Below are 15,300 nucleotides of genomic sequence, written 5' to 3'. Positions count from 1 at the left end.
TGGATGTGAAAGCTGGACAGTGAATAAGGAAGATTGTAGAAGAATTGATGCCTTTGAATTGTGGTGTTGGAGGAGAATACTAAAAGTGCCGTGGATTGCCAAAAGAACCAGTAGATCTGTTTTGGAAGAAGTGCAGCCAGAGTGCTCCTTGGAGGCCAAGATGGCTAAGCTTCGTCTCTCATACTTTGGACATATTGTCCAGAAGGAGCAGTCGCTGGAGAAGGATGTCATGCTGGGTAAGGTGGAGGGTCAGAGAACAGAGGAAGACCCCTAACGAGATCGATCAGCCAGGTGGTATCATTGATGTACTCAAGTGTGACAGTGGTAGTGAGGTTGGCCCACGATCGGACATTGTTTCGTTCTGCTGTGCATGGGGTCGCTGTGATTCGGTTCCGACTTGATGGCACCTGACAACAACAACATACACATGTGAAAGCTGGATAGTGAATAAGGAAAACCTTAAAAGAATTGATGCTTTTCAGTTATGGTGTTGGAAGAGAATATTGAAAGTACCATGGACTGCCAAAATAACAAATAGATTTGTGTTTGAAAACATGTATCCAGAGTGCTCCTTGGAGGCCAGGATGGACCAGTCCTTGGTAAAGTGGAGGCTTGGAGAAAAAGAGGAAGACCCCCAGCAACATGGACTGCCACAGTGGCAGCATCAGTGGGCTCAAATATAGCAAGTACTGTGGGACTGGCCCAGGATCAGGCAGTGTTTTGTTCTGTTGTCACTGAGTTGGTATCAACTTTCTCACTGTGGTACCTAATTCCATTCCAGGCCCTTTCCCATCCCTTCTCAGCTTTGTGCTTAGGTAACTGTTGTCCTTGTAAAATTCTGAATGATCTGCCATTCCATGGTGAGCATCCCTTCCTAATGGTCTCCCCCTATATACCTATATCCTGGACAAACATTTTGTTGATCTAAAGAAGTTACCACAAGTGGATGGAACTTTATTATGTTTGCTACTGTGTTGATATACAAGAAGATAGTCTATTTCATGCTAGTAATACTTCTGAAGGCAAGAGAAACTTTATTATGTTTGTATCCAAATATCCTGCACATCAAGATCTCAGAGTCGTAGAGGCTGTAGTGTAGCTGATTCCTGCACTTTGCTGAACTATCATTAAGACTCTGAGTCAGAGTTTAATTTGCCCTATTTTTTTCTTTCATAAAATAATCTTATGGCTGATTCTTCTGTCTTTAACTCCAGGAATAGTTAAAGATTTATTTTTAAAATACAGTAAAAGAAGAATGCATAAAACCTATAAATGAAGTAAAGTTGAATTGGTTTGTCAAAACTCTTTAGAATTAACTTTAAGTTTAATAAAGTAGGATGCACTTCTGTTCCAAGTTGTTAAATTTGGTGAACTTAAATGCTCCAGCAAATGACACTAGCTAAAACATCAAGTTTTAGTCCATGCTAATAGATTATTTCCAAAAAATTGTGCCCAAAAGGTGAAGCCCTAAGTGAGCATTTAAGATCTTTAAATAAACCTATGAGGTTTTTTGTTTGTTTTTTATTGACTCCATTGAGCTGGGACCCCAGCACTTGAAGGCAATCTGGTGCCATGCTGAAGGTAGTCCTTTTGTCTTGGTGACAGGGATGGAGAAGAAATGGGTGATTCATGCAGTTGTTCTGTAAGCCATCCTTCAACTGATTGATTGCCTGGACTCCACATGAGCTACCTTCCCCTTAGCCAAGCCCCAGCCGGCTTTCCCTCTTTTTTAGGTTCATTGATGAATCAGATGCCATTCACCATTCATTTTCCATGTATTCAGCGTTACGTGTAGACCCCCTCTTTCTTATTCCCAGTGCCTTTATGAGTGTATTCCTACTGTGGTTATTTCATTGAATTGGGAGTCCTGGTGTGGCGCTGTGAGCTAATGCGTCAGACTGCAAAGCCTCTTGCACTGCTAGGTCGGTGATTCAAGCTTACCAGCTGCTCTTTGGAAACCCTAAAAAACAGGGTCACAGTGGGTCAGAATTACTAGACTCACATGCTGTAGTCTGCGCATTCAAAACAGGAACCTCTTGTTAGCTTTCAAATGGGGAAATGTTAGGGCTTTAAGTTTGTATTGTGTGATGTCATGATAAAATTTAAAGTAATTTCTTAGTTTTGTAGACTAAATATATGTGCGCTTTAAAATTAGTTAATTCTGTTTCAATGACAAAGTTTGATTGGGCAGTCATGTGAAACCTTGAGATCATTATATTCCATATATAGGTAAATTGGGTTTTCTCTCACACACTTGACATGCTTAGTGATGTTTATAATTTGTTAAATACTCGTATAAAATTTTCTTGAAGTATAGTTTTACAATTGATTTTGAAACAATATGGTAATCAAATTTATTTTGGGGGAAAGTTTAATGTACAGTTACTAGCATTACTAGCATCTTAGCATTTCATTTTCAACTTTTTTTTTTTTAATGTTATAAAATTGCCTATGTGTCCTGGTGTGGCTCTGTAGGCTAGTCACTGGACCACAAGCAAGGCTGGTGTTTGCACATCAAGGTAGGTGGTTCAAACCCTCCAGTCACTCCTCTGAAACCCTATACAGGGTCACTGATTCGATGGCACTTAACACCCTATGCAGGGTCACTGATTCGATGGCACTTAACAACATAAGAAACTTCACCAGTGTGTTCTTTGTGAATGTAGGTACATGACTGATGGAATGCTACTTCGAGAAGCTATGAATGATCCCCTCCTGGAACGTTATGGTGTGATAATTCTTGATGAGGCTCATGAAAGAACCTTGGCTACAGATATTCTCATGGGTGTTCTGAAGGAAGTTGTGAGACAGAGATCAGATTTAAAGGTAAAGTAATTTAGTTCATAAGATATATCTTTGTAAAAACATGCTCGTCACTCCTCATGGGCCTTGGCAGTGTCTTTTCCACTGTCAAGGGCAGCAGCCAATGAGCACCGACAGTGGCGGTTTTCATTGTTTCTAATCTCCTTTGCTGTGTCTTCATTTTAGACTTTAAATAGACTCCCAGTTTTTAGCAATACATTTTAAAGCTAAATCTTGTCACCCATCCAGTTACTTTAAACCATTAGCATATTTTTGTAATTATGCTACTACCCGTCCTTTATGAATCAGATCTTTGTCCTTTTAATCTATATCCTTGTCAGAACACACACACCATTATGCTGGCCAGTAGCAGTAACTACACCCAGAATAAGCAGCTCCTCAGCAAAGCCTTTTGTTGGCTCTCGGAACCACCATCATGCTGCTCAGTGTTACTGGGTTAATAACGAACGAGCTTTAAGGCTGAGCACAGCTTTCCTGACTATTCTCTCCCTTAAAGTTGATTAAGTTCCAATTTTTGCGTTGTTTTTTGTGTGTATGTGTTTACTGTTCATTGGAACTTACTAAGATGCATTTTATTCCATGTCTGTGTGCATTATAGAGCATTCTGCACTGAGCAGAAAGAGTTGTTCCTTCAAAAGACAATTGAGGTCAGAGTTTGTGAATATTTTGTTTATAACATTCATGCTTTTGAAGAACTAGTGAGCGCCATCATCGCTGATTAAACCATATGAATTATCAGGAATTTATTGAGCTGAGCACAGCTGGAAGTAGATGTTTTAGAAACTGCAATAGATTATGCGTACGCCTTCTGTTTCAGGACGTTTTTAATGGGTTAGTGGCACTGTAGGATAATGCACCAGACCCAAAGGTCCTTTTGAACCACAAGGTTGGTGGTTCAAATTCAACCATCCGCTCCTTGGAAACCCTCTACAGGGTTGTTATGAGTCTGGACAATGCTATGAACCGACTGGATAACACTTAACGACATCATGGTTTACATGAGAGTGACTCAGTCTTACAACCCCTGTACCCAGTAAACTTTTGTTGCTGTGCATACAACATAATGGAAGACCCTTGTTTCATTGTAAAGTTGTCTAAAGCACTCATGTTCATCAAAGATGATTGAAAGGAGGGAGAAATTTTTCATCCATCTGATGATTTTAAAAGTGTTCTTATTTTGCATTTCCTTAACTGTTTTTTACCCTATGTGTAAGGTGGTTGTGTTTGGTTTTACTAAGCATTACAGTAATCTTATTACTTAATTACTTATTTACCTTTTACCAAGCTTTTTCTGTATTGTGTTATTTAAGAAACTTGGGGTTTTTAAGGTATTGTTTAATGAAGACATATTGTTATTTATTTATTGGGTGTGAGTTTTATTTCTCATTTTAGGAAATGAAAATAACTCAGCTATGACTACATCTTAGCTTTTCTAAGTATGTTATGTACGAAGACTCTTAAAGACATTCGTGTAACTGATATACACACATATTGTTGTTAAGTACCGTGGAGTCGGTTCCGACTCATAGTGACCCTGTACAGGGTTTCCTAGGCTATAAATCTTTACGGGAGCAGAAAGCCTCATCTTTCTCCCGTAGAACGGCTGGTAGTTTCGAACTGCCAACCTTAAGATTAGCAGCCTGATTCCTAACCACTACGCTACCAGAGCTCCTATTAGAGCTTCAGAAATTGTGGAGAAATTTTATTATTTTTTAATTCCTTTTGCCACGATTTTTTTTTTTTTTTTTTTAATGTGCACAGAAACACTCAGTAATATTTATTTAGACAACCAAAAGGCACATTCTGCAAGCCTGCCTCCTGGCCGCCAGCACACAGCCTTTCTCTTTCCATGAGTCTAGAGTCCTCAGCTGTTCCCTCTCCCCATGTCCTCATCTCTGCCTCCATTTCTAGATAGGGTCCCACATTCCGCTCATGCTCTTCTCTCTCGATAATCCTAGGGTCCTCTGTTCCTGGATTGTAAGATTAACTACTCCCCCTTTTTGTTACAGAACTTCTACCTTTACAGTTGTAACAATCACAATTAGCCATGGTAACAATTGCTCACTATTGAATTATAAGAATCTTATCCCCCATCTCCTTTCCCCACAGCTTTCTAGACAAGATGAAAACTATTCAGTGGGGATTCTGCCTTCCCCTGCATACTCTGAAATTAAAGTCCCTCTTGAAAACGTGTAAGCCAGTCACTTTGTGCCTTAATTTTGTGTGTCTCTCCCATCCCTCCATTTTAGGTAGCCAATGTCTACGTTGCCCTTCCCTGTCAAACCTGTATACAGAGGGGACAGGATTAATCTTTGATGTGAAGATTCCTGATTCCTTCCCTCTTACTTAGTATTTAGAAGTACTACATCCATAAGTTTAGGCCAAGTTCATCAAATTGTAGCAATTTACACTTGTTTCCTGTATCAAAAATTGTTCTTTTATCTTCCTTTAGTTGAGTTCTGGTCATCAAGCCATTGAAGCTAGGTCAAATGGGTAGTGTCTGCAAATTTGGACATTTTTGTGTGTCTCCCCTCACTTCATATCAACTCCTTCAGCTCTAGCCCTCCATGGAGAGGTCTTTGTCCATGGGCCCCAGGTCTTACCATACTTCGGACCAACCACCCTTTCCTCTTCTATCTCTCATCTCCATTTCTATGGGAGTCTATGGAACGTTACCATGAACTTTCTAAAACACCTTTTTATATATAAAATGATAAACTTTTTTCTACTTTGTTTAAGACCTCATCGGAATCTTTTGAAGACAGCTTCAAATAACTTATCTTTTTCTTTCAGGTTATAGTCATGAGTGCAACTCTAGATGCGGGAAAATTCCAGATTTACTTTGATAATTGTCCTCTCTTAACTATTCCTGGACGTACACATCCTGTTGAGATCTTTTATACTCCAGAACCTGAAAGAGATTATCTTGAAGCCGCAATTCGAACAGTGATCCAAATTCACATGTGTGAAGAAGAGGAAGGAGACCTTCTGCTTTTCTTAACTGGCCAAGAGGTATTATTTTTATTGCCTTTTAAGATTTGGTATATTACTTTTATAATACAAAACCTTGAAAGTTGAGAACTTGATATAGTAGCCATGTTTTTCTTAGACCAGCATTATATGTTTTTGTGTAATTTTGTTTTTATTTATAGATAAAACATAAAACCCCCTTTATAAATATACTCCAAGGATGTCTTTTATACTACTAGTGTTGGTGTTATAATTGATTATTTTAAGAGTATTAAATGATTTTAGACTTTCAGGGTTTAACAGTTATAGTCATCAGTCTTGGTGTGGAGCTGTAGGATACTCAAAGTTGTTCAGATACTCAAAAGCCAAACGTTCAGTGGGCTATTACATTGAATGGCACAAATATACAACATTTCTAGAATCACAAGAATTGACTAGCCTGATAACCACAAAGCTGGCAATTCAAACTCACAGGCTGCTTCTTATGAACCTCGTACAGTGGCACTACGAGTCAGAACTGAGTCCGCGGCACTTAACAAGAGGCCTGAAATTTGGAGAGACTTGAGTGATGTGTAGTATGTGATCATTTCTAATTTTGCAAAGGTATAGATTTTAATGCCACCTGTTCTGAAATCAGGATACCAGAGCCAATTGTTTAGGTTATTACACGTGAACACAATGTGATGGTGGCCCACTGACAATTACAGCTTTTGAGCATTTGAAATGTGGCTGATATGAAGGAAAACTAAACTAAATTATTATATATTTTCCATTTAAAATATATTATCTTACATGTGCCTAGCCCACCTCCTATTTTTTGTTTTCATTTAGTCCTCTAGGAATGATTTAACATTTTTTAACGATTTTAAATACAAAGCAAAGAAAAATATGCAATTGAAATGAGATATGGATTCAAAATCTAAAATATTTTGTCCCTGTTTAGTAAAAATCTGATACCCTTACCTCTCCCCCTGCCTATTTTTCTCAAGTGTTACCTGAGAATTATAGGCCTGGGGGAGGAGAGTTTGTTAAAACAATGCAGATTCTTAGACCCTATTTAAGGCTTGCTGAAATAGGTGAAAATTAGGGGGTGAAGCAAGGAAATGTACTTTTTAACAAGCTCATCGGAAAGATGAGGCTGGCAGTTATCATAAAGATTTCCAGCCTCATAAACCCTGTGCACCGTCACTGTGAGTCAGAACCAGGTCACAGGCATACAGCCACCCCCACCCACCATAGGGGCGCCATGATTTGGAATTGACTCAGTGTTAGTGGGTTTAGTTTTTGGTTTTCCTAACCACTCATAGCTCCCCTGTCTTCTAGTTTTGACAACCAAAAATTACCTCCAAGCATTGTCACCTGTCCTCTGGGAATAAAATCATCCTTAGTCAGAACCATATTTGTATAGGAAAATGAGATGTGTTGCAAATTTGTTTTTGCAGATAAGTGCAGCTATTCTATCTCAGTTAAGTCTTACTTTGTTAAGCAGTTTCAACGAGAGACTTTATCTTCTGTATTTAAAAATACCAGATGCTTTCTTGAAGGCATAACAGTGTTGTCCTGTGTCTGGTCTCTATGTTGTTGTTGTTAAGTGCTGTTGAGTCCGTTTTGATCTGTAGCGACACTGTATAGAATTTCTAACGAGTGACTAGTGAGCTTGAACTGCCGACTTTTGGTTCAAACGGCTTTGCAGTCGGTACATTAATCCCAGCGCCACACCAGGACTCCTCAGTCTCTATGATACCCCCTACATGACTTTAGTCATAATGTTCATATAGGAATACTGGTGTGACACTGAAAGATAGGTAGTGAACTGCTAACCACAAAGTCAGCAGTTCAAACCCACAAGGTCAGAGGTTCAAACGCACCAGCTGCATCTTGCAAACCCAATACAGGGTTGCAATGAGTTGGAACCAACTCACTGGCACTTAACAGCAGACAGCAATATGTCCAGATAACCAAGCTTCTAGAATTATATTAGAACATCATGCTGAGGACTGAAAGCATTTCTATAGTCAACTTGGAGCAGTTGCTTTTTTGGCAGCTTCTTCTTGTTAAGTGCCGTCCTGTCGGTTCAACCGTCAACCTTCTGGTTCAAAACAGCTTGGCAGTCTGGCACATTGACCCACAGCATAGAGGAAGTGGAGCACTGGTAGCGTAGTGGTTACGAATCGGGCTGTGAACCGCAAGGTCAGCAGTTGGAAACTACCAGCAGTTCCGCAGAAAAAAGATGAGGCGTTCTGCTCCCGTAAAGATTTACAGCCTCTGAAGCCCTGTACAGGGTCGCTATGAGTCAGAACCGACTCCACGGCACACAACAACAACAACATAGAGAAAGATTGGGTAGTACTTGTAACTATAACCTTGAAAGGAAAAGGTGACTTATTTGAAGTGTTTTTGTTGCTTTTTTAAGTTCTTTTAAGTCCATTCTGACCCATAGTGACCCTGCATAGGGTTTCCTAAGAGCGGTTAGTGATCTTGAACAATGGACATTGTGGTTCAAACCGACTCTGTAGTCTAGTGTATTAACCCACAGCACCAGTGCTTTTAAAGGAGATGAAAGGAGTCCTGGTGTGGCACTGTGGGTAAATGTGCTGAACTGCAAGGTCGATATGAACCAAAGGATTGGCGGTTCAAACTCAATAGCTGCTGCTGGGAAACCCCACATAGGGTCGCTGTAAGTCGGAACAAACTCGATGGCACTCAATAACAAGAGCAAACAAAGGAGACTGAAAAAAGTTAAGTGCTGGCGTGTATGTGTGCCTTTGCATTACGTAAAGCATTATCACTTGACTGTTAACCGCAAGATAATTGGTTCAAACCTACCAACCACTCCTTGGAACCTGGTACATAACAGCTGTTGTTGTGGACTTGTTTTACAAATCTCATTACATGTTTTAAATTCCTTTTTGATAAGTCTAAAATTTAAAGGCCTTTGGGGAAGAAATAGCAGAGTACATAGGTGTATTTTGCATAAATGTCATAGTGTTTAGTAAGTTGAGGTGAATTAAACATAGGTAAAGCATTATAGTTTTGTTCACTTCTCTAGCATTGGTTATAATTTATTTGGTCAGTTAAATTTTGGGAAATGAGTACATCTAACTTGATAAATTTTGCATTGTTGTTGTTAAGTGTTGTTGAGTCAATTCCAACCCATAGTGACCCTGTATAGGGTTTTCAAGGAGCAGCTGGTGAGCTTGAACTGCCGACCTTGCAGTTTGAACAGCTTTGCAGTCTAGTGCATTAACCCATAGCACCACGAAATTTAAAAGTGATTTTTAAGACCCTGTAACCATGTGATCACTATTCTTAAGCAGAAATGCATTAGAGTTCTAGAAACTATTTTGGGAAGTAAGTGACCAGTTTAAGTTGGTGAAAGGTTGGGAAATTTTTGAATACTAGAACATTTTTAAAGGTTATGCAAAATAGCCTTAAAATTAAGTGCTGCCTAATAAACGCCATTTGAGGATCCATACTTCAGAACTTGACAAGTACGATTGCAATTGAAGTATCAGTTGTTTATAATTAGGTACTTGAAGAGGCTGGAGCATTCAGTCCTTAAGCAGCACATTGTTATTGTCTTTAATTTTGCTTTGTGAAACGGTTTTCCACATGTAGTGAATCCAGCCTCTTTAAATGTGTGTGGTTGTTACGTGCCTTCCAGTTGGTTCCCACTCACAGTGGTCCTGTGTAGGGATTCTAAGGAGTGGCTCTGAGTTTGAACTGCCGGCCTGGTGGTCTGGTGGTTCAAATAGACCTTACGGTTCAGTGCTTTTGGTCCTTTATCCTTCAGCGCCACATTAGATGGGTCCAAAATAGTTTACTGGAGTCCTGGTGTGGTGCTCTGGGTTAATGTGCCAGACTGCAAAGCCGTTTGAACTGCAAGGTCGGTGGTTCAAGCTGACCAGCTGCTCCTCAGAAACCCTATACAGGGTTGCTAGGGGTCGGAACCGACTCGATGGCACTTAACAACAGCAACAACAAAATAGTTTACTAACATACATTGATAACTCATCGTTGAATGTAGTCTATCTCAGCAGAAGCTCTGGAATGTGTCTTAATTCTCAGACCTGCTAAGCCAAGGGTATACTTATGGGAAGTCAATGTCCATTTGCTTCTGTGGTATTACCTGTTTTTATTTATTTTTCTGAAGAATGTAGATACAGTCTGTGGCATTCTGAACTTGTAGTGGTTGATTATATGGAAGCTTAGTAAAGCTTCAAGGTAATGGTTTTCTCTCATTTTATGTCCGTGTTTATTTAAATGTGATACAGGATTTTGTTTCTCTTTTATATGCTTTTTTAATTTTTGGAGAACTTAAAGACAATTAAGTGTTTGCGTGCCAGCAAGGGGCATTCTAATCTAGATGCTAGTGTTTGGTTTTTTTTTTAAGTATTTGTTTAATTTGAGTCTTTCATGGAATAACAAGCACTCTGCTTCCATTTTTCTTCTATAATTCTGTTTTGAATAAAAGGTAATTTGTGTATACAGGCAGCATCTGATAGGGTTGTTTATTGGTTAGACTCTGCTTTTGCTCAATATACCCCTGAGCACATTGTTGTGATGTGCCGTCGAATCGTTTCCGACCCATATCAACCCTCTATAGGGTTTCTGAGGAGCAGCTGGTGAGCTTGAACTGCCGACTTTGTTGCCGTTCAAACTGCTTTGCAGTGCCACACCAGGCCTCCCCTGAACACGTTGTTGTTAAGTGCCATTCTGACCCATAGCGACCCTGTATAGATAGGGTTTCCAAGGAGCAGCTGGTGAGCTTGAACCATTGACCTTGCAGTTCAAACGACTCTGTAGTCTGACGCATTAGCCCACAGCACCGCCACACCAGGACTCCTCCCTGAGTACATTATTTAAGTCCCTTTTCCAACCCTAGAGCAGCTGCTGCCACCACCACCCTCTAGCTAGATCACTTCTCCTCACTCCCTGTGTATTCAGTTTACACTTTAGATTTGAATATAGATGTCATGGAGTCCTGACTCACAGTGAGCTGTGAATAGGGTCTCCGAGAAATGGCTGGTGAGTTAGAACCACTGACCTTGTGGTTCAAACCAGCCTTACGGTTCAGTGCATTATCCTACAGCGCCACACCAGGACTCCAAATGCATTCATAGAGTATCTTTAAAAGTTTCCCGACTGAACTTGACCTATATTCATGGAGATGTTGTTATTGTTAAGTGCCATCGAGTCGATTCCGACTCATAGTGACCCTGAATAGGGTTTTGAAGGAGCAGCTGGTAAACTTGAACCACCGACCTTGCAGTTCAAACAACTTTGCAGTCTGACGTTTTAGCCCACAGTGCCACACAGCAACTGATAGGGGAGGAGTCTCACGTCACATATCAATCCTATACTCTGTATACAGGGTAGATACAGGATGGGCAACTTAGACATTGGCTACCTAAAATGAGTGGGTGATAAAAGTATGAAGTGACTGGCCTACAAGTTTAAATATCTTTGTTGATAACTATAAAGGTATTTGTTTTCATTAGGAACAATAAAGCAAATCTTTCATGTAATTACATTAGTGTGGCATTAAAGCCTACTTGGCTTATATAAAATACCTAGCACATCAGTTTCTTTTAGATCGTGAAACTCTAAAAGGTTATGAGTGCAGTTCAGTATCCGTGGGTGAGAAATTTTGATTTTAATACATTTGTTGTGAATTAAGAAATCTGACTCTTAAGAAAAAGGATATGGAATGCAAATGAGTAGAACACAGGTATCAAAGTTTTTTTAGTTGTTTTTAGAAATCAGAGTGAAATTTGTTTAATTACAGTGGTTACTAAATTGAAAATATTATATCTGAAATGAAAGCAGGTGCTCTTATACACCTCTGCATAGAACCTAGTATTGTGCTAGACTGCTTTCCTGTATATTCACTTTTTTTCTGACTGAAACTTGTATTTTTTAGGAAATTGATGAAGCCTGTAAGAGAATTAAGCGTGAGGTTGATGACTTGGGCCCTGAAGTTGGGGACATTAAAATCATTCCATTGTACTCTACACTCCCACCTCAGCAGCAGCAAAGGATTTTTGAGCCTCCACCTCCAAAAAAGCAGAATGGCGCAATTGGGAGAAAGGTAACATTAAAATTGTTTCTTTAAACAGTACTTGGATCCCACTGAAACCTTTCCAGTTTACAGGAGCACTCAAGCCACCATAGTACAAAAGACTGACAAACTGAGTTTTGCTGAAGGTAAATTTATAAACAGCTGCAGTAGTACATCAGCAAGGAGCTGTCAGGAAGTCAAGCTGGATTCAGAGCAGGGCATGGAACGAGTGATTTCGTTACTGATACCAGAAGGCTTTTGGCTGAAAGCAGAGAGTATCACAAAGATGTTTGCCTGCGTTTTATTGACTATACAAGGCCTTTCAGCTATGTGAATTGTAACAAATTATGGATTGTGGAGGAAAGAAAGGAAATTCCGGAATACTTAACCATGCTCTTACGTCTGTACATAAGAGGAAGTTGTTGACGGGATACTGCAGGACTTGAAATTAAAAACAGTGTGTGCCAGGGTTGTAACCGCTTTCCATTTCACCATACCAATTTACACTAATTCACCATGCTCAAATTATTTGTAATCTGAGAAACTCAGAACACACAACGCTTTATGATTAGAAGACTTCTCAACCTGCTTATTTATGTGCATAAGACACAACTGCTTACTGAGAACAAAGAGGGACTGCAAGCACTTTTACAGCCATCTCTCTGAAATACAACTTAAGTGTAAAGAAAACAAAAATCTTCGAAACAACATAATAAATGGAATGAAAATTGAATTGGTCATGGATTTCATTTTACTTGGATTCCAGTCAGTGCTCATGGAATCAACAGTCAGGAAACCAGAGGACTTAACTGTGTTGTACACATCTGTTGCCAAAGATCTCTTTCAAGTATTGTTTTAAAATGGCACCAGCCATTTCTCCCACAGCATTTGACTGAGCTGTCACCACTTATTGATTGCAGTGACCACATAGAACTGAAGACACCACGCTCAGAGTTAGGGAACGTCAACAAGTTCAGGTCACAGTTCTTGTCAGGATAGCCTTTCGTCTGCCAGACTCTCAAGGCAGACCCTGGCCTCTCCCCGATCTGGCTGCTGATAAATCCACATAAGGCACACAACTCCACCCTAAACCCCAGCCTGAAGGCACTGGGCTCTAGCTCCCTCAGTTAAGCACCTGAAGGCTCCCCATTCTACAAACTAGCTCCTTCCCCGAATTGGTTTACTGGCTGTGTGGGCTAAGAAGCCCACCACGCTATCTTGTGCTCTGACTCTTGGCTCTGCCATTCCTCCAGTGTCACAGCTTTTAAAGAGCAAAGATGTCACTGTGAGGACAAAGGTACACCTGGCCCAACCATGGTCTTTTTCATTGTTTCATATGCATGTGAAATCTGGACAGTGAAAAAGGAAGACTGATAAGTTGGTGTCTTTAAATTGTGCTGGAGGAGGATATTGAGTACACCATGGCCTGTCGAAGACTGAACAAGTCTGTGTGGGAAGAAATACAGCCAGGTGATGCTCCTTTGAAGCCATGTGTTTTTGTGTGTGTGTGTGTATATTTTTAACTTTGTTTTATTTGAAAAAAAAAAAAAAACAATATATAGAAAGTCAAACTGAAACCACAGATTACAGAAAGAGGTGATGAATTTGTGCCATCCAGGTTACGGGGTTTTTCTTAACCCCAAGCCAAATTCCCTTTTTCTTCAGTTTTATTGGTGTTCAGCCTTGTCACAGGAGAAAGTCAGCACAAGACTAAAAAGGCCCAGGCTAAATTCCAAGGTAGAGGGCAAAATGACATTCTAAGGGTGTAAAAGATACTGTGTTTAGTAGTACTGGAACCGGGGCTCCTTGCCGATATGTCACAGCATAAATAGACTCCACCCTGGCGACTTGACCCTCCCTCTAAATGGGCTGAGCACAGGGGCAGTCTTCCTTGCCTGTGGCTCCTAGGTCCTGCTCCAGCTGCTTTTTGGTACCAGAAGGGCTCTAACTTCTTCAGAGTCTATCACTGACCTCACAGGATGGTAATTCCTGTGCAAGGCCCGCCCCTCAGTTGGTAGGTGCTGGCTCCTCCTTCTCAATCTGGCTGTCAGCCTTTTCAACCATTCGCTGCATCTCAAGCTGCAAGGGGCTTAGACACCTTCGAAAGTCCTGTAGCAGCCAGTGAAGGTCGTTCTTCTGTCGTTCAGCTGTCCTGGCCGTCTCCTCAGCCTCTGTCAACCGCATCCACAACTCCTGCATTTCTGCTGCCAGTTGGAGATGGCTCTCCTCCAGCTTCAGTTCCAGTGTGTGAATCTTGTTCTCCAGGTAGAGCTGTCCACTGCCCTGCTGCACTGCATGTTGCAACAAGTTCCCCACATTGATCCGGCTACCATTGTGGGACACCTGGCCTTTGTGTTCCCCAGGGCAGTGCCTGGCTTCCCACTTTTCCCAGAAGGAGGTAGCAAAGCAAAGCTTCCATAGAGTGCCTCCTCAGGAAGCCCACCATCCCTGCTCACCAGCTAGTTTATGGAACAGGTCTGTGTCCATCAGAAGAGTGAGCAAACCAGGAGGGCCCAAAAGAGATGTTGAAGCTGCGCCTGAGAGGTTTCATCCCCCTGGAAGCGGATTGATCCACTGGCGCTTAAACTGCGACATTGGAAATACTGTCCTTTTTCAGTCTTGGAAAAAAATTTGTGGACCAGGCCTGTGACATCAGGGAACAAAGACACCCGGAACCACTGCAGTTGCTGTGCAGCCAAAATCACCTCTAACAGTTATATTTAAATGCCCATGAAAATTTGAAGACAATTTGTCATGTTTTATTTTAAAAAAATAGTAATAATAGGAGTCAGTAGAAATCCTTTCATGTCTTAGACATGTCCCTGGACACTCTTATCTACCTGCCATTTAAACTGAACTCTATAGGTAGTAGGTCTTACCTTTTTTATGATTAACTACCACTTTAATGCCATTGGCTCCATGTGTGTGTCTTCTATGTTGTCATTGCCACAGTAAATGCTATTTAACTCTGAAAGCATAGCTTTTGGTCTCCCTTATGAGCTGTGTAAAAGCTGTAAGTACAACCTCTATATCTGCTCCATCGTTCATGTCCCTTGCCAGCACCCTACTTAATGAGAGGCACCTGTTGCGGATCTGTGCTTGAAAGGCAGATCAGCTAATGGGAAGTTCGTCTTGAATTATTTTAAAGGGATAAATTTAAATGAAGCATCACATAACTTCCTATAACATCTAAATCTCTGTTGCTGGATTATAACTTCAGATTTTCCCCCACATATGCTATTTTGATAAAAATGTTGAATTGAACTTTGCTGATAGAACTGTAAATTTTTCCTTTATAAATATTTTCTGAAAATATTAAAATCTAGACATAATCTGTGACCTTTGGATATTAACCAAGAGGTGTTCGATCTGAGGGACATTCTCTAGTGGGTTTATTTACTAATAAATAGTTACTACTCTTCTATTGGAATAATCCAAATGCAATG

General features: G+C 40.5%; 1 protein-coding gene across 1 annotated transcript in view; it reads left to right on the top strand.

Annotated features, from left to right (window-relative positions):
* Positions 1–15,300, top strand: part of DHX15 (DEAH (Asp-Glu-Ala-His) box helicase 15) — a 68,643-nt gene that overhangs the window by 37,961 nt on the left and 15,382 nt on the right. The window contains exons 4-6 of the mRNA XM_006866296.1: positions 2,667–2,826; positions 5,617–5,835; positions 11,717–11,884. Of these exons, the coding sequence (XP_006866358.1) occupies positions 2,667–2,826; positions 5,617–5,835; positions 11,717–11,884 (547 nt within the window). The remainder of the gene's footprint in view (positions 1–2,666; positions 2,827–5,616; positions 5,836–11,716; positions 11,885–15,300) is intronic.

Source organism: Chrysochloris asiatica, unplaced genomic scaffold (genome assembly GCF_000296735.1).
Source record: "Chrysochloris asiatica unplaced genomic scaffold, ChrAsi1.0 scaffold00089, whole genome shotgun sequence".
Lineage (NCBI taxonomy): Eukaryota > Metazoa > Chordata > Mammalia > Afrosoricida > Chrysochloridae > Chrysochloris > Chrysochloris asiatica.
This window is presented reverse-complemented; position numbering and strand designations above follow the sequence as displayed.